General features: G+C 43.2%; 1 protein-coding gene across 3 annotated transcripts in view; it reads right to left on the bottom strand.

Moving 5' to 3' along the window:
* The window catches only part of trappc9 (trafficking protein particle complex subunit 9), a 182,991-nt gene that overhangs the window by 95,727 nt on the left and 61,390 nt on the right, over positions 1–25,874 (bottom strand). For all 3 annotated transcript variants that reach the window (XM_076753979.1, XM_076753980.1, XM_076753982.1), the window contains 2 exons: positions 23,019–23,137; positions 1,560–1,702 (listed from right to left, as the gene is read on the bottom strand). In XM_076753979.1, coding sequence (XP_076610094.1) covers positions 1,560–1,702; positions 23,019–23,137 — 262 coding nt within the window. The remainder of the gene's footprint in view (positions 1–1,559; positions 1,703–23,018; positions 23,138–25,874) is intronic.

Here is a 25,874-nt window from a genome sequence, read left to right as displayed (position 1 = left end):
CTTGAGAGCCACGAGATAGTGTACATCAGTGTGACGAGGCACAAAGTACTAAAGGGTGCAGCTGAGATAAGGTAGAGGGGGACTGCAATGACAGCGTGAGGGTGCAGCAGCCAGCGCAGCATCTCTACGTATGCATACGTATCGAGAGCTGAACAAAGATGGATGGCTTAAACTGCAGATATTATTACAGCTAATGATTCACCTCAGGTGGCCATTACTCGGCTACGATCTGTCTCCCTCGCTTGGGGTTGGGGAGCTCAGAAGTGGAGTGAAGTGAGACACGCTGAGTGTGAGTGTGTGAGGTTGTGCGAGGGTGTCTACAGAGATGCATGTGTATGTGCATGAGAGAGAGAGAGAGAGAGAGAGAGAGAGAGCGAGCGTCAGGGCATGAGAAAAGACTGAATATCCATTTCATATCCATTTACATCTGCCACTATCTGACCTGGCAGTGTAAATAACATTCCTAAGTCTTCTGGTTTTCATAGCAATAATGTCACCGTGTGAGCGTTGCAGCAGTGGTTAAAGAGAAGGTTGATATCTATTTACCTGCTCGGGAGAGAGAAAAAAAAAAACTAGCTGCCTTTGTATCACACATGAGATAAAACGAAGCTTTAGAATTGAGATTCATCACCAATTATTGAGACATGGCCGACTGTGAGGTAGATTTCCCGTAGCCTTTCTGGTGCTCCACTGAAGGCTGAGTAGTATTGTTGTCTTCTCTGATATTGGCTGGGTTTAATTGACGAATAAAAAACCGCACAAAAATGGCACGCAGGGTTACAGGCTCATCAGATTCTACGCACTGAGGAAGAACTACTGAACAGAATGGACGTGATCACTTTGCTGCGACCGCGACGAATATGGCTTATCCAACGCATTCTGAAGCATGTCACTTAACAAATACAACAGTTTACCTGTAAGAGGTGAGCAAGGATCATTAAATATGAATTAGACTGACTAAATTTGGCTTCTGAGAAACAAAGAGAGTAACTGACTCTTTTCACACAAGGTTCAGTTTGTGCATGGTGGAGGATCACGGGAGCAGTTTGTGTGCAGTCAAATAACGTAACTAAAGAACAAAAGAAGAGTCTGCAGTCAGAATAATTCAGCTCAGCTCTACAGAGCGGTCTGAGCCTCCCCTTGATCACTGTGTTGATTTTCCAGAAGGCAGCTCCGTTCTGATACACATCACACGCAGAAAGGTTTTGAAAGACCTCCTGTGCTGTATGTGAAATGAAACACAAAGTTGGCAGCTAGATGGTGACAGCATTGGAGCATCTCGCAGCTAAAGAGTCAGATAATTCCGTCAGGAGTTGGCCAAGACATTCAACAGATGGCAAGGAGCACAAACTTAATGCTAATGTTGCTCTGTGTCTGCCGGATGTATTAATAGGCAACTGTTTGCTAACAAGTTCGCCATAGCAACTTAGGGTGACACTAAGTGAGTGTTGTGTTTACACCTTGTTGCACTGAAAAAAATCAATGGAATCAGGTTAAACTAAAGGACATTAACACATTTCTGAGAGAGCCTACAGGTGGGGCAACACCAGCAGTGTTACCTGGTTGCAGGGAGGGTGCTGACTCTGGTGAAGAAAACCGACGGCTCCACGTCAACATGGACCCCCAAAGACAGCTCCCTGTAGTAGCCCTCCACTTTGCCTGCTCCTCCCGAGTACTTGAAGTTCAGCACTGCTTCCAAAGTCTGCAAAAGGACAAAGGAAGGACATAAATTTAGATCAAGCTGCTTTGACAGTGTGCTACACCGAAGGGCTGATTCAGCTAAAAAAAAAAAGAACTGACCCACGACCAGTGATTTTAAAGGAATATCTGTACGGAAGACTGAGTGTGATTGGGGTCAGAGGTCATAGCCAGCATGCTGTGTCCCGCCATCAGCAAAATGGGGCTGTTTTTAAGATTGATGCATCAAAAGTCATTATGGCGAAATAATAAACGCGCCGCGGCACAACTATTGTGCTCTTTAATAAAATGGAGGTATAATGGTGAGAAAGCCTGAGGGGGGGGGGGGAGACTGGTGGCTCCAAACAGATGATTCAGAATCGACGTGTCTCATCCTAAAAACAGTACCAGAAGAGAGGGCGGTGGGTGGGGGGTGGTGGGTGGGATTTGCTGGCTGTGCTCCACGGTGACGGGAAGAAAGTGGACACACAGAATTACTCAGAGGTACTCAGAGGTATCTGTGGAGGGGGAGGCACTGGACAAGCAGCCAAGTGGGCGAAGGATGGGGAAATTAAAAGTGGCAGTTTATGGTGAGGGAGCGCTCGCTGACTCAGGCAATGGGCTAAAGCGGGGAAAAAAGAGCATCCAAGGTCCCGCTTTTCTTCCTATGCAGCCTATATCATCTCTCCACATATTGCTGATGGAGGCACTGGCTGTGCCTTTCCAGAACAAATTCCACTGATTCCTTGATTATTTTCTCTCTTTATACTCTCTTGCGGGGGGTGCAGAGCACAGAGTGGAATGATTTGGAGCCTGCTGGCTAGACGTCTGGCCTATTATAACCTAATGACAGACGTACAACATTCAGAGCAAAGAGAGATGAAAACATTAGAGAGGATTACTGTTATTGTAGACCAAGCACCTAAACTCCAAACTTTCACTTATCTCAAAATGTGTGGGCATCATTTCACCTTCTTGGTATATTTTCATTTCATAGAGTCTTATTATTTTTTCTTGGCTTTGCATGTTTTGATGTCATTATTTTTAGCTGCACTAGCAGTGTGGTTCAATGGATGACAGTGTGGTTTGGTCTTCCACTTTGGTCCAGAGTGAAATACAGTATCCTAACACTATTGGAAGATTGATGGTGCTCAAAGGATAAATCCTAATGACTTTGGTTATCCCCCATCTTGTCCCTTAGTGTCACCATGGGGTTTAAATTTGTAGTTTTGACTGAAATGTCTTGACAGGTTTAAGATGGATTGACATGAAATTTGGTAGAGACATTAATGTGCCCCTCAGAGATCCCCTGACTGCATCTTGCAGAAGGGCCGAGGGTTTAGGGTGCCGGCATCCCTGGATCACATCCAGCTGGGATACTTTGTCGCATGCCATTCCCCATCTTTCTCCCCGCATTTCCTGTCATCTCTCTACTGTTGCCATCATCAGATTGAAATTTAACTTTTAATACTTTTGTTTATGACCATATATCTGCAAAAAAATTTCCATCAGCCTCAAGCTCTATGTTGGATTTAGAAGACTGACACTCTAAATTGGGTTGGTGAACACGGTAAACACATGTCTGCTAAACATCAGCATGTTAGCATGCTAAAGTATTTGGCTAAAAGCAGCACAGTGCCAGACTAAAACCTCACAGAGCCATTAGCATGGCTGCAGACTTGCAGCCTTGTTATTGGTCACAAAACATTTCCTTCATGTGCATTAATCTTAGCTTATTGTATTGTAGCTTATTATCTAGCTGAGTACTATGGGTTACTGATGAGACGCATTCTACGTCAGACAAAGCTTACAGTAAGTCATCTGATATTGCGAAGACCTGACCTTAATATCATTAGCATGCTTATTTTCATGATGGAGTATTTTGTAAAAGCTTAAATTCAAATCCTGATATCCTCCCTGAATACCATTTTTGCGACTATTTGTCTTCCCTGGAAGGTAAACAGCGGAGCCAGTCTGCTTTGGATGTGGAGGAAGAGCAGCAGCCCAACAATGCAAGCCAGAGACAGACTCACGCTGCGCTGGCAACAGAATAAAAGGAGCAGCACATTGATATGAATCTCATTTGAATTGATTGACTGAAATCGCTCAGATTCCTTGAGCAAAGAACCTGGTTGGATGCCATTTCCATTAAAGTCCGTGTTTTCTCGGGAGCAACGTCTTCTTCATTTGCTGTTTTCCACGCATTTGTTAACGGATGAGACTGGTGCTGCTTTATCATTTAATTACCATCAACAAATTGCATGAATAAACAAAAAAAAACATCAAGTTTATCCTTCTAACAACACTGTCTGTGTTGACAACGCCTTACACTGTCACAGAAAATGTACTGTTGTCCAAAATCCAACAACACATGAGAGAGCCATAACATTTTAATGGATGACATATTGCTTCATAACACTAAACAGTCTAGTATATTGGTATATTTTCTATTAATGGCGAGGATTTCTAACACTGGCAGCATAAATACGCAATCTCATTTTTGTCTCGAGCCGTCGAGTGCTGTGTTACATGCAGCTGTGTGATCCCGTGGCTGCCTGTGTGGCACTAATGGCCTCGACGTGATCCTCTTGAGAAACAGTGATTGTCTCAGCGACGCGAGCGAGCGGCGCCTCTGCACCCCGTTCACCCTTTTCAGACCAGGGCTGACCCCGAGCTCCTCCTCCATTCAATCCTCTCTCTGCCTCTGCTCTCGGCCCCCTCAGGACCCTATTTCAATCACACTGGGCTAAAAATAGGCCCTGCTGTAATGAGCTGACAGTGTGTTAGGAGTAGGCCCGTAGCAGCACACAGCCTAAGCAAACAGGCTGACCGCACACATGCACTTCCTTCGCATGCATACAAACAAGGTGGTTAGTGGGAGCGCTCAGATTAAGGTACGGATTCAATTAAGGCGTTCACCAGCACCAATAACCAGACTGTGAGAGCTGTTTTGTGTTCAGGGTAATGTCTTAGAGCATGTAGCCAACAAGCACACAGGAAATAGGGAGACAGTAAAGAAAGAGGGGGCATGGCATTGGACGTATGTATGTAAAGCTGGACTATGTGTTTTTCTACAAGTGACAGTCACAAAGTTAGAAATCTGACTGTCTGTTAGTCTGTAATATTTCTCTAAATTTTGCTACAATTAGCTAACATTAGCCATCACAAGCTACTGGTCGCAAATAAGGCTGCGGATAAGGCTGTAGTAGCAAGACCCCTAAACGTACTGAACTGAGCAATGGTGTGTTTCACTGCTTAAGAAGTCAAATGTTCATTTGTAAGAAAAAACATGTCTTCTTTGTTCCCTCCAAACTTACGCAGTCTCGCTTTAAGTTCAATTTTCCAACTAAACAAAGGCATCAATCACAAGACAGCAGTTGAGTGAACAGATTAAGATGTGTAAATCATATGCTAGGTCTAATATGGAAGGCTGATAAATAACACAGCTCTGTTAATCTGGTTACACTCAAAGCCTCGGCTTCAAACAAAGTGCCTGTCAGGTTGCCTAACAACATCTGAAACCTCCCTACTTTTAGACGGGAGCTGCGCCCATCCATGTTTGTGACTTTCCAAAACAGATAATCGCAGTAATTGGCCTCGTGTATGAAAGAAGGAAGGGGATCGCATTCTCTCTGAAGATCTCAGTGGATGATAAAGGTAATCGATAATCCGTCCAACACAACAGCGTCTATCCGGAGACTCTCAAAGGACAGTATTCTCAAAGACAAGCTCGCCCTGACACTCAGAGAATAAGGCCTCTCATATGACTATCAGAGAGATAATGGCCAATCTCCTGTCTCTTTCTGGCCTTCAGCCTTGAGATAACTGTGCCACAATGTGAAAAAATACTGCTGCCAGTGCACTTGAGTTATGAAATGATCAACTGCTTGACATCTACATTGTAAGATTCTAAAATACCTTCACATTAAGATATTTTTTGCTGATTATCGGCACTAAAACCTTGGAAAGCAGTAGTTTACACATAAGTGGGTCCTGGTAAAGCTTGGCTGCGCATAATATTTATAAGACTGTATTGTAAAGCTCACAAAGCTGTCTTTGGTTGGTGCCCTTTGTTTTACCTTTAAAAAATACTGACGTGATCTGAGTTTAGCTGCTAAGCAGACACGACATGAATAGCAGACTCAGTGTAAGATTGGTTTTTACCTTGACTGCCGTCACTCCACATTTTTTTTGCCGTGTCACAACAAAGCCTCAGAAGACTATCCATCATATCCATCCTCACAGACGCAGCATTTGTTTGACAATAGAGGTGAATTACGAGTGTCCCACACAGTATTGTCTCTCTTGCGCCTAAAAGGCGAACAAAGAAGGCAGGGAAAGCTGAAGGCTTTTTTTAATGCTTCGGCACTGAGATACAGATCCTGACACATCTTGCTGTGGAGATTATGGCAGGGCCACATGTCTCCTGACGGGAATACTAAGATTCAGCAACCTGATGACAGGTAGGCAGGGACAGGAGCCTGTCCAAAGCGCACAATCTCGAGTGTTTCAGTAACCTCTCTTTGTTTGCAATGACTCCCTCAGGTGCTTCTTCCATGCATACTCCAACATTTTGGGTAATTCACTAACAGACCGCCTTGCTGAGAATGACAAGATCAATATCAGTTTAATCAGTGTACATTCAACACAGAGGCAGCTCCTTGACAGCTTAGCTTAGCATAAAGAATGGAAGTATTGAAGCAACGCCCACTCGAGTGATAAGAATATTGTGAAAGTGCTACAAAGTCATTCATGTGCTCTTATGTGCTCCATATGTTTTTAGAAACTGTCGTCTGATGTTATCGTGCCAATTTCTGTTTAAGTTGTGGGAATATGAACCCACTGAGTGCATTCCCAACCCCATGTAACATTTGCAAAGACTTTTGTGCACATTTTGAACAATGCTTTATGACCATAAAAATCTGGGGGTTTTTTGTCACCAAAAAAATATTACAAATGAATAGCTGGCATACAGCTTCACGAGTCATCTGGTTCTCATTTTTAACAGTGATATCACTAGTGCCACCATACACAATGCTTTAAATTTTTGTTCATAGCCCCTTAATTGAGGATCATATCAGCAAAAGTCTTTTTTTTCCACTAGATTCCTTGACTGGCAACACATTTATAAGCACAGGCCACTCCACTTTGCTCCGGAAGTAAACAGATCACCTGCACCACGGCAGAAATCCAAGCTGTTACATCACTTAGCGACCCCATCATGAGCTGCTGGGATGAAACTACGTCTTCCACCTAAATCAGGACCCTTGGTACATCTGGAACCGGCTGAAGACCCATCATTATCAGTACTGGTCTGATTTCAGCTGCCGCAAAGCTGATCTTGTGCCACCTTTTTCCATGGGAGGCATGCTACCACCTGACTGGATGATGTGTGTGTTGATCTCAGTGCAGCATGATGGGGTAAGCTAATATCAAACTAAACAAGGTCCATTTCTATGTGGTCAAAGTCCATCTTTCTGGAAGAGTTCGTGATTCATGTTTCTGTCACATTTTGGCCAATATATTTTGCAACCCATTCTGTGATTTAACCACGAGACACATGTATATTTCCATTCACATCTTTAGCGTGTTATGTAGCTTTAAATAAAGGCCCACAGGTTTGTGGTTACAAAAGAACAACAAATGCTTCACCATAAAATTCCTTGTGTCTCTCTCTTCCGCTCTCTTTTCTTTCTGACAATTGTGGAGTGAGGAAACTGACACACAGCTAATGGCAATAAACACAAAAAAATAGAATTTCCCCACACTATTTCTACAGTCTCAGCAAAAGCCACGGTAAAAGGCACTGGTGTGAAACGTCATTATCTTCCTGCAGACGGCCAAATTGGAAATGGTGTAAAGCTCTACTTTATGGGAGATACACTTACAACATCAATTTCTCTCTTTCAAAACTGTTTATTTTTCCCACCTTAATTCGGAGAAGAAGAAAAAAAAAAAAACGTGGTGAATAGGAAGTTCCGCTAGCTGCACACATCCATCCACGGATCCCATGTGTTTTTATTTTTAGGATGTTTTCCCTCATGACTGGGACAGGTGGTTGAATGGCAGGTAGATGCGGGGTCACAGTGTACTTTGATGATGTGATGAAATGGGAGGCTGTGTGGCTAATTGCCCTTAAAATGAGGCTTGACCCCTTTGGTTGCATCTGCCTCGTGGCAGTGAAGCGAGCCGTCAGTCAGCAGAGCTATTTAGTCGGAAAACTGAGAAATGACTTGAGGGCATTTGGATGCAGTCTGTCCATTTGGAGTGCTGCTGGGACTGCCTCTCATATGCACACCTGACTGTCAATCACGGAGCCAATCAGTTGGGTGTCCCAGGGTTCTAAGTTGAGGAGGGATGCGGAGAAGTTAAACAGTATCCTGAAGACAGCTTTAGCTGAGGAAGTGAAATATGAATCAAGCCCTGAGCGGGACTAAGTTGTCTGCTGTCTGCACAGATAAGTGAGAGAAACATCACCATGGTATTTTTCCAGTACTCCTGTTCATTACGGGAGTCTTGTTGTGAAGACCTCGAAAAGGTTTAAACTTGATGCAATAGGCCTGCAACAATATAAGTAAACGAGATCACCGCATTGCCTTTTTTACAAAGCTTATCAATGCATGAGATCAGGCTTCTTTTGGGTCTGCCCGTCTGTGTTTTACCTCGTAATAGGCACTTCCATTGTATTTGTGGCCTTGAGACAGTTTGACATTATCGCGTTTCTGCTGTGCTTGTTGGCAACAGACGATTCATGAGAGAAGAGGGCAGGAGGGCTGATAAGAGCGAATATGTTCTCTATCGGTCCCGCGGTGTAATGACTTAGCAATAATCGCTGGATGATGAGGAGCGAGAGTGCTGTGAACAAGTCTGTGTTGATTTGACAGCTGATGGGGGTTAGAGCATCTAAAACTGCTCAGTAACAACCAGCCTGCATGCAGACCAAAATAGCTGACAGGGAAGGGTTTTTTTTTTTTAAGGGAGAGGACCCAGTGAAGCACAGAAGTTTGCATAGCATGGTATAATAACTTCGCCCATTCCAAAACCACCCCCAAACCAAAAGCCTAACTGCAACAGCCCCGAGCTGGTCCACTTAATGATGGTCCTGACATTTCTGCCCACAGCGTTTATAATGTCACGCTCTGCACCCCCTCACAGTTAGGGTTTGCCTCTGATGTGGCAATTAGAATGGGAGACATTTTAAAGAGTGGGTGAGCAACCTGCCCAACTACGAAGAATCTGTGACGAAGGGGGTTATGGGATGCCAAGCTCAAATTATTACAGCAGGGGGAAAGTAGTAAAAATATTGCCACAAAATGTGAAAAGCACCATACCAAAATGATTCCCTCCAGCAGCTGTACTTGGCCGCATCAGACAGGTAATCTGACTGCCGCTGTGGAATGTCCAGGAGAGGCGACAGCAGCGTGAGGCGGCAGTGATGCTACCGACAGAGTTTCCAAGGACAGAAGTCTGCTGTTCAGCCGTTCACTCAAGGCGAGCTCTTAGCCAGAATATGTCATTTCAATTCCACACATGCAAGTGTGAAGTGTTCTACTACGTTTGATACTAATAGATTCACAGGGGCATCCCAATAATGGCAATTAGAACTTTTGACATTTTCTAATATTACATTAATAGTTAAAGTTGACAAAATGCCACATGAACCATTAACTGTTAGCACACAGAGGTGTTGCTACCTGTTGGCACACATTTTCAAACGGAAACGGAGACAGAAGATATTCATATTTTCTGACATGAAACATCTGACAGAAGATTAAAATCCTAACCTCACTGACATAAATGGAATGGACTAAATAATAGAAATACCTGTCAGAAATTAAAATAAAAAGACACACACACACACCCACCCCAGAAAAGCAATTACACTAGACCAAGATGGTGATCTGTCACATACTCAGTGGCAAATGACTATCCTGACAGAGGCTTCAGCGGCCTGGCTGTTAAAACTGTTAACGTATTTCAAAAGCCTGAAAAGTGTATTTCCCTCACCGTCTCACTATAATCTATGACTCTATAATTCTGTCTGCCGGCCATCTTTTTTTTGGTCCAGGTCAATCGAGCGCTACACACTGTGCACCTGTATTCTGAGATTTTCTGCACGTTAATTAGTAGAGGACACCCACATAAATCACCCTTGTATTCATGCTGTGGTGGTCTGTTTCAATTTCATTATACATTCCCCAACCAGCAGACGCATCTAAATAGGAAAAAAAAATGTCTGCGAGGCAGTGTAAATATTAATGCCTTTTATTAATTCTTACCATTCACAACAACCTGCACATTGCATGCAGGCTTTCTATTTCAGGCACCTTGGGGTGGCGGGTTTGTGTTCCATCCACAAACTCTAATTTGAATGCTACACATCATCGGTCTGTGGCTACACACACCAGATCCACTGCCAGACCAGAACCAGGCTGGTGGAAAATAACCACGTGCGTGATTCATTATTCCGAGCAGTTTCTTCGTTTATTCGGAGCAAATCAACAGGGGTGCTGGAGACGGTGGCATCCTTGGGACGTATGGGACGCGCAGCTCACACAGTTCCATGACAAGTCATACGGCAATTAAAGCTCCTCTCTCCTCTTTACCTCACCCAAAACCCTTGAGGGCTGCCCGCTCCCGTAAATCCTGTCTGTGTCCTCATCCGACAACGCCAGGTTACCAGGGAAACAGCTGCGTGCAGCCTGTGCAAATATCTAAAACCACAGCTCCGTGGTTTGGGTCATCAAAACCCTCCAAAATCATGGCCTTGGCGTAGCCACACCGTGCACTCGCTATGGAATACTGATACTGTACAACCTCTGCATACACTTCAAATGGTGACACTCAATCCACGATTGATGGAGAATCCCTAAAGCAACAATACACAGTCGACATTATCTGACATTATTTAATATTCGCAAAACTTTCATGAGCAGACGTTGCGATTCATGAGGTGGACGAACTCTTGTTTTGATATAAAAGCAAGCCTTGACTGAGTCTGTTGTCAGGAGATCAGAACGGCCTCATGAATCTCATCCCTACACTTTGTGTTTTCAGCGGCTCGACTATGAAAGATTGAGCTTCAAGCGACTGATCACAAGACGTTTCTGGTGCGAATGCCATAAAGGCTCATTCTCAAGAACACAAAGACGCTGTCAAGTTAATATCTTCATTCTATTACACCATTTGCACAATGGCATTTCAATCACTTCTTTTGTATAGGAACGTCATGAGCTGATCTTTGGAATCTGCATGAGTTCCAACATGGCATTGTTCAAAAGATAATACTAGTTAGACAGAGATACTGCAGATAATACATTATTGATCCACTCCGTTACTTTGTTCATGTTAATTGAGTGTGATCAGAGTGTAACAGCTACCAAAAACAGTCCTTCCTACTGTGACCTGCTTTTAAAGCGCTTCTCCAGCAATTTACTAATGTATCTCCGAAAAGTTGGGAGAACTACAAAACGGGTTAAAAAAAAGTTCAGTCAAAATCAAAGCAAGGCTGAGACCCCCTGACTGACTGACAGCCCAAAGAACACTGGATCCTAAATTTCCCATTATGCAACCCTGTCTGGTAAGTCCACACATCTTTCAAACTCCACACCATTACGCCACTCTGCAACACAGGCTGCAGCTAAAATGTCTATTTTTTTTTTCAGACTTTGGACAGCTTCTCTACAGCCACAGAAGCCATTAAGCAACTGTTGAAAATGGGTGAAGTGCCCCTTTATAGCTGTGCATTACTGCGAGTGAAGCTGAGCGGCGTTAAAAAAAAAATACATTTCAGAGATACAGTATGCTGTCAAAATCCTGTCCAAACTTTCCTGCCACGGAAAAGATCCACACTCCTCTGTCTAATGGTGTTAGACAAAACTCAACAGAAGGGCATCCTGCATTTTGTAGAGGAGGCCTGTGACAGACGGAGAAAGCCAATAGCATCGATCAGCTGAGGAGCACATAAACAATGATTATGAGCCTTACAAATACCTTTAAATAGAGCTAATTAGCAACAGCAAATATCTGCTGAAGGAAATGTAATGCAGACTGATGAAAGAAATATTTGATTAAAAAAAAAAAAAAAAAAACACTTATAATTATAGTTAAAACACAACAAAATTCATTTTTTTATGAATCATTTCCTCCTGAAATGCAGGCGAGCTCAGCTCCCCATCCTCTGCCATGTGACCCCTGCCTTGCAGGTCGTAGTGATCCCTGGACGAGTTACTGAGCTGTCCCACACGTTTGCACTGCTTTCCCAGTTTCAATGTAGCTGCAATGTGTAAGCAAAAACTTTGCAGTGGAGGTGAGGGTTGCAAAATGATCAAACTCAGGCCCTCGATCTATCGGACACACTGACCGTGCCCAATGTTGATGGTGTTTGCCTGTTGAGGCGGGCGGTGACACATAAACTGGACACCCAGGTGTGTCTGCTTCATGCGTTTAAGTACTTCCTGTGGATTCTCACAATAAAAGAACCATTTCATCCAGAGTAATTCGATTTCCTTTCTGAGTGTTGACTAATTCACTTACATATGGTTCAATCTGATTAGAGGTTGTGAGTCATGAAGGGGAAGGAAAGTGGATGAAGAGTAGCACTGAATTTTGTCTAAGGAGAGTGGCATCTGTCTGAGATGAAGACCGGCTACTGCATATGCGCCTACTAAAACACACACACACACACACACACACACACACACACACACACACACACACACAGAGTTTTCTCTGTTCCTGTACGATCAGAGGTAAACAGAGGACTCAGGGGTGCTTCAGACACAAAACGGCTGCTTTTTTATGTAACCCCGTGGTCCTGTGCAGGTGTCGCACCATTTACCAGCTGGAGCGGCTACAGGGAGAGGCCTCCAACCACCCTTTACCCCCACTGCTATTCTTATAGTAAGTCGACAGCCAGTCGACCATGGAGATGTGAAGTCAGCTTCAAAGATGGGACAAGCAGAGCTCAAAAAACAAAATAAAAAACCTAGACACTCCAAAGCCTGAAAAAGGGATAGATTACATGGTGACGCATGAGCAGGCATTTATGCCAACACGCACACACATTCAAATCACCAACAATGACCTGTCAAATGAAAAAAGCTTGTGTGCTGGATGGTGAAGCATGCTGATATATAAACATCCTGCTCAGGGTGACTGTGGCGCAGCTGAAGGTGATCTGATCGGCGTCGGTTCAGTCATCGAGCGCCGCAGCATATGGAGCCACACTTGGCCTGGCTCGCTGGATTTCACACATGGATTCAAGTCCAGTAAGCATGATGAAATGCTTGATTCTCTTCTAATTTTGCCCGCTGGGCTTGCATACGCCAGCGATACACACACACACACACACGCACGCACGCACGCACGCACGCACGCACACACACACACACAAATCAAAAAATTATCATGACCTTGTGGGGTTGGGAGTGAATTTTACACGAGGGCTCAATTACTTCATCACTGCCGTTTTTGTCGCTCCTTCATATTTTCGCACTTGTACAGAGGACAGTTAAATAGATAAGAATGAACACAATTTATTCAAATATATTGGAAAACCAATTATGAACCTAATCCCAAACCATGTTTGTAGCTGTAGCTGTGTTCCTGCTGGTTGCTCCTGTAGGCGACAGCTAACAGGTGTAGCACATTTGTTAAGGTGGTTATGTTACTGTATTGCTCCTGCATTTCACTGACTCAGCAAAGCGCCTTGCCTTTATCCAAACTTCTGCAATCTATGGTGTAAAATCCAAGACGCTTCCATGCATTTCTTAGATGCTTTGCTGTGGTGATTATCTGCTAATTTCTTCCAACTGAAAACAACAACTCCCCAGTTAACAGAGGGCAACAGGGCATGTAAAGGGTCATAGCTCAGCACCCCCACTGGAGTACAATGTGAGGCCTTTTGTGCTTTAAACGTCTTGATTAATATCCAAATCTATAAAACATCTGCAAGTCCAAAGCTACTGAAATTTTAACATCACATAACATCATTGAATTAAACACACATCATAATACCTTGGAAAACACGCCAATTTCATTTTCAAGTGGAGTAAACTTCTGGCCTTGAGCCCATCTGTCTACTATAAACGTACTACTTTTAATAGACAAGAGGAGCATTATATAATACATACACAATAATTCAAAAGCCAAACTTTATATTTCAGTGCCTTCTCTGAACAAGGACAGCCCTCTACAGAGATCTGACTGAATTCTAAAGAGCCACAAGGCAAACCAGTCTCGCTGCAGCCCATAAAAAGCTGCCTGGGAGACCAGACAGAGTTGTGTATTTTGCATGAACAGTAATTAGGAAGAGGAATTCAAAACCCGGCTATCCCTCGGGTCATGGTCTAAATGGGCCAGATCATTTGGGCATCAGTTAGAGACAGGGGGCCTGTTAGCATTGACGGAGCAGCGACAGGTCATCTGGGGCAAGATGTACGGTGCTGACTTCATCTTCTCTGTCTGTTGTACATGAGTACATTCAGAATGCAGGAGCTAAATACTAAATAAGGAGACTCATGGTGTCGCTGGCAGGATGACGTGCCCCCTGCCTGTTGGAACAACAGTCTAAAAATTTGCAATAAAGTGGCATGCTGACTTGCTGCCAACGCTAAGGTCAATGCTAATGCTAACCGCAAGCCGGCCCCGCAGGTCTGCTGACTTGCAAGAAATCAAGCAAGCCCGTTCTCAGTTTGCTCAAATATGGACAACCCTCACATGAGCAAATCTTAAAGGTTTCATCGGGTGAGTCGCTGATATCCAGCTGCCAGGCGAATAACCAAGGGCTGAATAAAAAGCCTCACAAGTAAATCGCATCACTTAAATTTTGCATTGCAGAAAGACGTGGAGTGCATTATACACTGTATTATCACGTAATGACAACTCTGCTTGAGAAAGAACGAAGCACGTAATTACATTCGAGCTTATTGAGCTGCTACCTGTGGCATGAAAGAGCCAGCAGCAGGCCTCACTGCATCTCTGCTGCAGAGCGATAGGATGAGGGATGGAGGCAGACGCGGCGTCCGCAGAGACAGCGGATGCAACAAGTATCTATATGTGCCTCACACGCAAGCATCAGAAATCCATCCATAAATCCCTGTGGGTTTCCATACCAGAATCAGCTCCTCAGCGACACATCCCCCAACCCAAAGCCCATCCATCTTCTTATTCCTCCTCACTCATGTTTCCTCCTGTCATCTATCACCGAGGCACGAGGGAAGTGCTTCATGTCGTTGCAGCCTGAAGACAACAGGCAGCCACAGACAGATAAAGCGAGAGAGGAGGAGGCGGGAGGGGCACAGCTGTAGTTTGCAGCTGTAGCTTCAAACTCCAATCAGTGAGGACTGTATGTTGCGGACAGGTAAATTAAGCACGGAGAGATTAAACGGCTTGTGGGAATAAAAATGTTGGCAAACAGCCGGCGACTGAGGCAGAGCGGGGTGTGCTGCTTTTCTGCTTGTGTGTTCCTGATGATGATTATGCCTTTTGATTAGTCTTAATTATCTCACATTCCCTATCTCTCCTCTGCTCGGCTACCTGCAGGCAAAGCGAAGACACTCGGAGCGAGAAAACTTTCCAAGAACTGATGCCAAAGTCTAAAAATAAACACACAGATAGACAGATAGCGGCACGCTATGCCAGGCTCACCATCTCGAAGGGGACGGATGAGATATACAGTCCAGAAGCCACATCATAGACTGACTGAATTATTGCTTTTACCCCCACCTGCTTCTCTCTACCTCTCTGGAGTCAAAGCTGAATAAAACAACAATAAAACACTGCTGACTTGTTTGCAGCCAAAGAACAACCTAACAAGCATCACCCATAATGCAGCGAAGCTTAACAGATTTTTCACCCACTGTCAGATCTTTGGAGGAGAGTAAAGACAGACTGGGTGGTGTGTAATTAGAAACTCAAACACGGAAGCTGGAGTTCATTCCTCTGGGTGGACACAGTGATGATTCATGAACATATGTCAAAAGATATATCAGACCTGTGTGTACGTTAGGGGAGGTCTTTGGAAAGATTCAACTGTCAGATTAGATTTCTGACCTGATCCTCCATTTGATAAAGGTGCTCCCTGTTTTTATCTGTGCAGCTACATTCGACTGCACTTACAAGAAAAAATTACATTTTTAATGTACTGGTTGGCAAGATTTGGTGATTTTCTTCCCTGACCCCTAATATATTTATTAGGCATGCAAAATTCCAAATAACCCAAAGTCCTAAAGATATCTGTTTGTGGTAGTAATAGACTTTCATCTCAGTGGGGATGAATCTTCCAATAAAGCTCCTCTTCAGCTTCTCTCCAGTTATCTCAGTCCTAATCACCACAATGAGCAGGAGCTCCAAGGCAAGCACAGGTTCCGGAATGACGCTGTGGAGCGTAAACAATGTAGCTGTGATCGTCGTGCTGAAAGTCTGACACCTGACATCAGTTTTATCACTCGTCGCTGTGGCCGTCCACTGCTGATGGAGATACTGACAGAGATAAAACGAAGAAGCCACATCCAACAAAGTGGTTACAAACATCAAGCACTGACATAATTTAATCCACAGAGAATTGACTGAAGAGACATGCCTGCAGAAAGGCTGCAGAAACCTGCAATTAGAAGCCTTGATTATGCTAGAATTGTGCGAACAGGGATATGAATCATCAAGTTACTCTACATTCCTTGCAAAAACATCGCATCTCAATTATGATCACTGCACTAATTTGCATCTAAACATACTCTGTAATTACTTTCGATTTAGGTAGGAAAATAAATGTAAGACTTTACTGTGTGTGTCACAGCTACAAGTCATAAATAAAGACTACAAGAAAAAAGCCAGCGTATGAGCACTTCATCAATTAAGATCAGCTTTCAAATACCATTATTCATTGAAAATGACAGAAAACCGGGCATAAAGCTGCTGGTGAGCGAGCAAAAAGAAGGAGAAACGAAGGAGCAGTCTGGAGCCTGAGCCAAGAAAAATCATTTGGTTGTTCAGCTGGAGTTTCACACTTGGGCGGACAGTTGTGGCAGTTATAAATATCTGTATCACGAGCAGGGATCTGTATCCATGAAGAGAGCTGAACTGCCATCGGCAGGGCTGGGCTTCTAAAAATAGCAGGCAGGCAGGCAGCTGACTCTGCCTCTGTCTCCACTGGATTTGATTAGCCCTGAAGAAGCTATGCCCACCCCAACACCACCACACTCCCCGACTCTGGGCGTGCGTGTGTGTGTGTGTGTGTGGCAGCATGTCTTGTCTGGAGGCTGGGTTCTTTCTCACTGCACACAACCACAGACACACTCGTCATTGTTAAGAAAATGCTTACATCAGCTTTTCTGAAGTGCGATCCAATTTTCCTTCTCATCGACATGTTTAAGGTTAATATCTTATCATATTTACAGAGACTTATGTTTAACGGCAATCTAAAAACAAATAAAACCTTGCTCGTATTCCGCAACAGCAGCTCTGTGTTGTGTTTTCAACACAAAAGGTAACAAAAAGAAGCACATTTGGCTTGATTTCTCCTATGTGGACTTAAACAAAACAGCAAAGCAGAATCCTTCCAAAAGACACTTTCAAAGGGGAGCTGCTAAAATCATCCCCATGACAGCTGAAATAAAGCTGGAAGCAGCTTGCCATCACACAATAGGGATGTTAATCATTTCTGATTGATTATTTAAAGCTACAACAATCCGTATCTTTAAATTAACAATGAATCACATGACTATGTTTCATGTTGTCACTCCGTCACTAATGACAAACTCACAATGTTTTATGACCAAACTCAGCTCTTCATTGTTTTAGCATCTTTTAGCTAACTGTTGGTTGCTACGTATTTTCTGGTCAAAAACAATCCTGTTTCCTGCTTCAGCCGCAGCTGTTTCCACTGTACGCTGACTCACAACTCAAGTTGACATCTTCAAATCATAGTTATATAGAGATAAATCATAGTGACATTCAACGTACTTTTTTTATCAAATAGATACAGGCCGAAAATCTGTGAGGTAATTCTGCGTGATGAATGACAAGCAAAGAGGTTTTGGATTATTGAAATTGTTGCACATTCGTTTTCAGTTTCGATCAATAAATTGATAATTCAGCTCAAAGTTTGTTAAGCTCAAAAAGAATGTCAAACAACAGGGACAACACTATGGCAACACTGGCACCTTTACAGTGATGTTGATAGATGTGCATTGTAAAATAAAGTTAAAATGAACAAAAACCCATCAAACCGTCAAAACTCTTCACACGTCACACATCATCAGACCGTTAAAATACAGAATTATCACATAGCCCTAATTTCGGGTCAAAGCTATTTCCCAGTTTTCCAGAAATTCACTATGACCAACTGAAATACCTCCAAGCATCTCTGAAACCCACATTGAGAGCCACTGACAGGGAAATTACTGTACTGTCCAATACAAAGCACCACCTGAAATGAGACTATTTCATTTCAGATTTGCTTGGTTTAAGAGGTGCACGCCATATAGAAAACTGTGCACACTAAGACCCCTGGTGCTGGCAGGAGGAAGTCCAGTCACAGCCTCCTGTCCCTCAGACTGTTTGCTCTCCAGCCTCAGAGGAACACGTACATCTATATAACAGAAATCTCTATATTGCGATAATGTGGCATTATGCACAGGAAAGCCAACTTTCAGCGGATGCAGCTTCGCAGCAGCACCCTGAACATTTGGCATTTTGAAGATAATCTCTGGGGGTGTCTGAGGGGCCTTCCTATTTCAGCATCATAGCCTCACTTGAAATGCCCTTGATGACATCTGTCCAGTGAAGATAGGTTCACAGGACGGCTAAGGGAACGAGCAGGACTGCACACTGTCCAGCATTACGGTGACTCGTGGGTAATCACAAAGGTGGGATTACTGTATCCCCTTCTTTTCTCTTACTCCCTGTCTGTCACTCCTCATATAAAATCCCCAGCAGATGGAGTTGGGGGTCCAAATCCCCGTAAAACTCTGTATCTGCTGTTGTTTCATGCACAGATACGCCGACGGGGACAATCACAGCAGAACTTGCGACAAAGGCACAGCATTTTGTAGACACAAGCACACCATAACAGAGGTTGAAGAGGTGATGAGCTAGCACTGAGGACAAACAGGGGGAATGAGACATAAAGCCGTGGCAATGGGGTGAGAGGAGTAATTGACAGTGTCAAAGAATTCACTCACTCTCCTCGGGAATGAGTCACTGGAAATGTGTAAAGAATCGGCAAAACCCAAGACGTGCGAGCAGCCAGGCCAGCCTTTACCTGTGGGGGATCCATCCCGCCCTGACAGCATACACATTTTTCAACCCTACAGCCGTTTGCAATTTGGTGGGAGGATTGAAAAACGGGTTCGAAGATTGAGCATCAAAAGTCAGTGAGATAAACATGTTGAATCCTCCTGTGCTGATTACAGCTCAGCCATGACTGATTGCACTTACTCGTACTCTGCAACCTCAAGTATACACGTCAAGGAATGCCAGGGCCAAAACAGTGCAGCACAGATCACGTTTACAAAACCTAGTGAAAACCCAATGGAGGAAGAATGTAGAAAAAAGCCTGAGCAATAATATTGGCCACATTTGGGCTTGGTGGTCAAAAATGGCCAAATTCTCGCTTAATTGTGCCTCAAAAAATTGAGACACCGTGCTTCACAGCCAGCCAGTCTGGCTCGAAAGTATTCAATTTCCTGTGCATCTGTCCACCCAAATCCTTCCACAAAAACTGTTATTAAGAGCTAATAAATATTCTCTCTCGCTCTATCATGGACACGCACTGACAAATCAAGTTCTACATAAAACTAACTTCAAAAAGCGCTCAAACATATGCAGAGGCATAGCTCAGAAAGGTAGCAATAAGAGGGCAAGCAAAGTTCACAGCGTTGTCTTCACGTAACACATCAGCTCGTCCTGCTACAAGCTGAATGAGGAAGATCGGCTTGTTAGAAAACTCTGCGAAGACAAAGGCACTTTTTAAAGCGTGCAAATTGTGAAAAACTTTGTGTCTACAAACACAGAAAGAGAAGACTGACAAGTAAGATAACGAAGCTGAAGAAGCCTTCAGGGAACAACCCATCGCTCGAAAAGAACGTCAACATTGGATGACTCTTAAAACACACATTGCGCTCAGTGATTACATCTTTCTGTGTCCAAAGCCAATTGTTTTTTAGATCCTTGCTTTCCACAATATCTGTGCATGACATCTGGTATGGTTATGGTCGATAAAAAGGCAAACATTAATTGCAAATCTCTGAATAGACACAAAGTCCCGTCTCCTTCACGATGGTCTGACATGCTACGCGGCAAACTCCCAACCTGACCTCCACGCCATGGTGGTTGGAATCAAAAATCTCAAATTTGGACTCATCAGTACAAAGTACAGACTTCCACTGGTCTAATGTCCATTACTTATTTTTCTTGGCCCAAACAGTTCTCTTCTTTTTGCTGGTCTCCCTCAGTATTAGTTCCTTTGCAGCAGTTTGACCATGAAGGCCTGATTCACGCATTCTCCTCCTTACAGTTGATGTTGAGATCTGTCCACTTTAACTCTGTTGGACACTTGTGTGGGCTCTGATCTGAGGTGCCGCTAAGTGTCTATTTCTGAGGTTGGTAAGTATAATGAACTTTTCCTCTGCAGAAGAGGTAACTCTTAGTCTTCATGTCTTGGGTTGATCCTCACGAGAGCCAGTTTCATCATAGCGTTTGATCGTCTTTGCAGCTGCACCTGAAGATACTTTCAAAGTTCTTGAAATTTTGTGGCCTGACTGGGCTTCATGTCTTAAAGTTATGATGGGCTATCGTTTACTGTATGCCAGCACTACAAGCAGCACAGCATAACTCTCTCGAACGCATTAAGATGGCAAATTCTACAAATGAACTTTCGACAAGGCACAATTGTTAAATGAAAACCATTCCAGGTGGCCTCATGAAGCTGGTTGGGGCAATGCCAGTAGTTTGCAGAGCTGTCATTCAGGCAAACAGTGGTTATTTTGAAGAATCTAAAATATAAGCATATTTTACTGAGTTCAATTCTTTTTTGTTTTGCTCTCTACATAGTCCCATGTGTTCTTTCATAGTATTGATGTCTTCAGTATAAATCTCCAATACAGAATATAAACCATTGCAGAGAAGGTGCGTCCAAACTTTTGACTGGTAATGTACATCCAACGGTGTGGTACCGGTCTATCCCTTCTACATCAGCATGCATCAAGTGCCTGCTGGGTGCTATGGGTTTGAGTGAAACTGCTAAAAACAATACAGCCCATAACTACAATGAGTCATGCTGCTGGAAACCCAGAATACATTTACTACAGTATACTGGCAAATCAGTGCACAGGCTTTTGTTGAGCACACAGTGGAATGAATCACCCCGGTGTCTCCTGTATGTGCAACAACACATCTACAAAATGAAAGGAGAAGGAGTGTCTTGCAGGACAAGAGTCCTTATGTAATTGGCTTTACTCTAACAGCGGTTCCAACACCATATTCTGCTATGAAACTCTGAGCTGCCAGTCAAACCCTGCCTCTAATAAGCCTAACCACTGATTAAAATGCCCGGCTTGCCTTTAACAAAGGCTGCTTCGTTTTTCTCTTGACTGCGAAGGTATTGGATATCTAACAAGTGATGCAATAAGCCCAAAGGTGAATTGCTTGTGCTTTTTACCTTCAGTGTTTCTGTGCAGTATTAGAGGGATCTGTAGTCAGTTTAGTAGGGATTTAAATGCACATTTAATCACACACATACATCACACATGCTGACATAATTACTGGAATTTTATAATCTCTGATATCCATCAAGAATAAACACTCATAAAGCTCTTAATTAAAATCAAACAAAAAAGACACTCCATATAACTTCAGATCTGTTCACCATCAGTAGCAACAGTAAAGCAGGTGTTCTGTATATACAGTGCACAGACAAACGGACAATAAATTTCACCTTGAACTTTGAACTAAAGCCTGGAACCTTACGTGACGACCTGAACAGGGACAGTCTCAAAAATGTGTGCAACAAGGCAAGATTTCTCATGCTTTTACTTTTTGAAGGCAGGGCTGAAACACAAATGGTTTATTTTGGTAAAAATATCACATCTAACAACATCTTTTGTTTGCAGCTAAACTCACAAATTTGTATGAGATCTACAAATAGGAGAAACCTACTTGAGAAAATGAAGCAATCCAGACACTTTCAAACTACTTCCTGCCCACATCTGGTTTGAATCCGAGTGCAGATATTTTGGTGACATTAACAGGTGCAGATAGAGGTTTTGCAGCCCAGCACAATCTTTATGTTAGGATAAGGGAGAGTCATGTCTTCAATGCTAAAATCTCTTGCTCCTGGTGTTTGCTCATCCGTCTGATGTGGATTGGAAACATGATTTTCTGGAACACAGCGTCATTGTTTCCCCATGTTATGATTTCTCTTACAATGGCTTGCACTTTCTGTAAAACTGTTTCATGTAAAATAGTTGTCACTGACTAAACCGTCTTTGTTCATGAAGAAACATCCTCCTGTATCTTCTCTCCCATTAGTCATCATCCTGCCAAACTTTTCAGAGGAAAGTCGGAAAAGTTTACTCTGTTTGGCAGCACATCTGAACATTAGACATCAATGTTGTTTTTCCTCCTGATGATTCATGGAGAAGAGAAAGGGCTTCTTCTGGCTTTTAGAGGTAAGACAATGCAGCCACCACGCTCGCAGGTGGCGTGGCTGTTGTGCTCCAGATGACCCTCAGCAGGTAGACGAGGTCAGCCTGCCCATTTCTACCCCTCCCACATCCACAAGTCCTCAACCTTCTCCCCTGCTGATCAGCTGAGTCTAGTGCATTCTCATTCCACCTGTCCCCAACTCGCATCTTTTCCTTCCCTGTCACACTATTTATTTATTTACCCCTTTGCACTTCGCAGTTTCACTCAAAAACCCCGTTAACAGTTTCATCTCAGTCCTATGCCTACGCTGGAGCTCTGAGTCCTGATTCAAAGAGCAGAGTGCATCTGCAGCCAAGGTGAGACACCAGCCAAATAAACTCAGTGTTCCTTCTATAGGCGCACACCAAAAGCCGTAGTTTGGTGCTAAATAATGCTATAGTTTTCCCTCAATATTTGCAGACATGCACACACTGTACACAGCAAGCTTGGCATGATCAGAGAGAGATAGAAAAGGAGTGAGAGGATTAAATATCCCACCCTGATATATTCATTATCTGCAGAAAAGGTGCAGTGAGACTGAAAATGCACCTTTGCCAAGACTGTGCTACAAGACAGGAAACACAAACAAAAGAAAACAACCGCTTGCATCCTGATCCAGGACTGAGCAAAAACAATAGTCGCAATTGTTCATTCACCTTAACATGGCTGTACTCCGCCTTGCCCGACTCACTGCTGACAGGCTTGGTCTCGGGCCTGGGCTTGAGGACTTGGCGCAGCGGACTGGAGATTGGCAGGCCTGTCACACTGATCCCATCTGAAAAGACACCATGGCGTCACAGTGAGCAAAACAAAAAAAAAAACCAGAGCATTGAGACAAGACTACCATTAAACAGCTGCTGGCAGAGCCTCAGAGCAAACAGTCTGACATTATTAGATGTCAACAGTCTTTGGTGTATTTCAAAGCTATTTTGTTTGGTGTAACCTTTTTACTTTCGAATGCACTCACTTTCCCTCACCTTCCTCTTGTACAGTTGGCGATTACCTACATTTCTCAGGAGGGTCATGTTCCTCACAATTACTTTACAATACCAAGGAAACAGAACCGGACTCGTTTCTTTTGATCAAAGTTATATACAAATCAATTTAGCTCGAAAGCCATTTTTTTAATGTGTAACCTCAAACATATCTCCCATGGCTGGTTGCTGACTTCAGATCTTTTCCAGCTTGTCTTATTGAATTGTCATTGTAATTGTTGAATGCCATTGCAAAACCCTTTCTTGATCCTTTCACTGGCTTCTTGTTTTAAAACAAGTCAGCTGCAGCTGGCACCTCTGGCAAATCTGCTAGACACAGGCATCATTTCATCCGACAAAATCAAAGGTCTTTGGCTAGAAATGACAAGCTTGCTATTGTTTAACTGTGTAGAATAATTTCAATAAGTACTGCAAAATTTTGCATGATGAATCTGACAGCATTATCGCTGTTAACTGAGCCGTGGGAGGATGGAAAGCTTTACAGGCAACAGCAACTAAGGGGAGTGGGGCTTAGCAAACAGACAAATGCTAGTTTATCAGGTGCACTTTGCTGAAACAAATATACTCGAGCCGCACAATAAATAATGTTCAGATTTGTTGATTTTGGAGGCTTTCTTTTGTGGTATTGTTGAATAGTATTGCATTAAACTGAGAGGTGATTCTAATATTTTACCCTCACTGATATAAATATGCAACACACAGACTGAAAGTATGTGGATTTATAGCAATGTAAGCCTACATTATAATTCACACAATACATCAATTTAATAAATGTACATTATATACTGTGGTGACTTTGTCTTGTTAAATAGCAAATATCAGAATTGGTTCTCACTGATGATGAAGTAATTGCCCCGAAATCAATTTAGGTTTCAATATTTTAAATGACAGAAAATCTGAGATCATGGGGTTCGTGGTGCTAATATAAGCATGTGAAGAATAAATGAATGATTTTATATTCATGACCTTCAGAGAAGCAGTGTGGACACAGGAGCAGCTGCACTATCAGCAGCTGCACGAGGCACCACCACAGGGGCTGCTGCTCTCCACCCACTCATACAAAACTCCAAAATGACGCCCAGATCGCACGCTCTGACGTCAAAGGAATCGTATCGCTCTCTGACGTCAGTGGAATGCAAAGCCCTGCAATTTCCCTCAAGAGAGGGGAAATTACTGGCCTCTGCAGCAGTTCAGACAATTGGGTTCACAACTGACAGACGGACATATTCAAACTCTATAACAACCACGCCATTGACAAGATTGGTAAAATAGAACCAGCTGGAAGAGTATTTCTGTTGAAAAGGGAACGTCAGAGCAGCAGACTGCTGTGTATGGAATAAATATGCTGTTGTACTGATGGTACTTAATGCTGTGAAAATGTGGATTATGCTAAATTTGCCATGACAACAAGTAAACACGGAGGTTGACGTGTTGAGTTTGTATTAAGAGCAAACAGCGGGAACAACAAATTAATTCAGCAAACTGAAGCAGATCAGAAAACAGGGAGGATCCTTAGTTAAATAATGCATCGTCATTTCTTTAGGGTGCTTCCAGCCAGGAACAGAAGTCGTGTAAGAAGACCGAACCCACTGATTTTATTCTTCTTTTTTTCTTTTATTAAATAAATAATGCTCTGCTAACACAGATGCCTCAGCACTGCTCTCCTTTTTTTTTTTTTTTTTTTTTTTTGCACAGTGTAACTTAACTGTGTGAAACTTGTCCTTAGCGATTGCTGTCACTGCTCTGGAGAGCAATCTACTCTTGTTATTGCCTCATTCTCTATACCCTGCTGTTTAACTGATTAGATATGCATCTGGACATAGACTCGGAGAGGCAGAGGAGAAACCAAAAATACAGATAACACTTTCAGACTTTATGAGCTGCATCCTTCATTGTGCTACGCTGTCTGTTTCGGGAGGCACACATGACTCGTGGTGTCCTGTGGCACAGAGACCGTGTGAGTAATGGCTGGCGTGATTGACGATGGCATTGCTCACAATCATCCCCTCCTTTACACCCTCCTTCCAATCAGTACCTGTCTAGTGTCCTGTCTAATGGCCTCGGGGAGATTCTGGGTGAAATCAGCATTTTGTCGGTGGCTACCTTGCTACTTGAGTTTTCGGTAGAACAGCGAAAATTGGAGGTGTCACTTGTTGAGTAATTGTGACATTAGTAGCACAGATCTGAAGGTTCATGAAATACCGTGGATCTCTGCAGTGTCAGTCGTGTACTCGTTTACAAGCCTTTTTCCTGGACGATAGGTGTATCGGTTTATATTAGACTATATGACTTATCACAATGTAAACATTAAAAAAAACTCTTCAATATCCTGTTCAAGGGAGGTAATTATGAGAATGACGTGAGCCTCATTTACCAGGTATCATATCAGCCAGTTTTTGACAGATAGTGTGGATTTGTGCTACTTCTGGACATCAAATACTTCGTAATTCCAATTCAAACAATTAAAAAAAACATATCAGACTACATGGGGCTACAAGAGGAGCAGCTGACACACAT

The sequence above is a fragment of the Chaetodon auriga genome, chromosome 17, assembly GCF_051107435.1.
Source record: "Chaetodon auriga isolate fChaAug3 chromosome 17, fChaAug3.hap1, whole genome shotgun sequence".
NCBI classification, from domain to species: Eukaryota; Metazoa; Chordata; class Actinopteri; order Chaetodontiformes; family Chaetodontidae; genus Chaetodon; species Chaetodon auriga.
The sequence above is the reverse complement of the archived record's forward strand: the minus strand, read 5'-3'. Positions and strand labels throughout refer to the sequence as shown.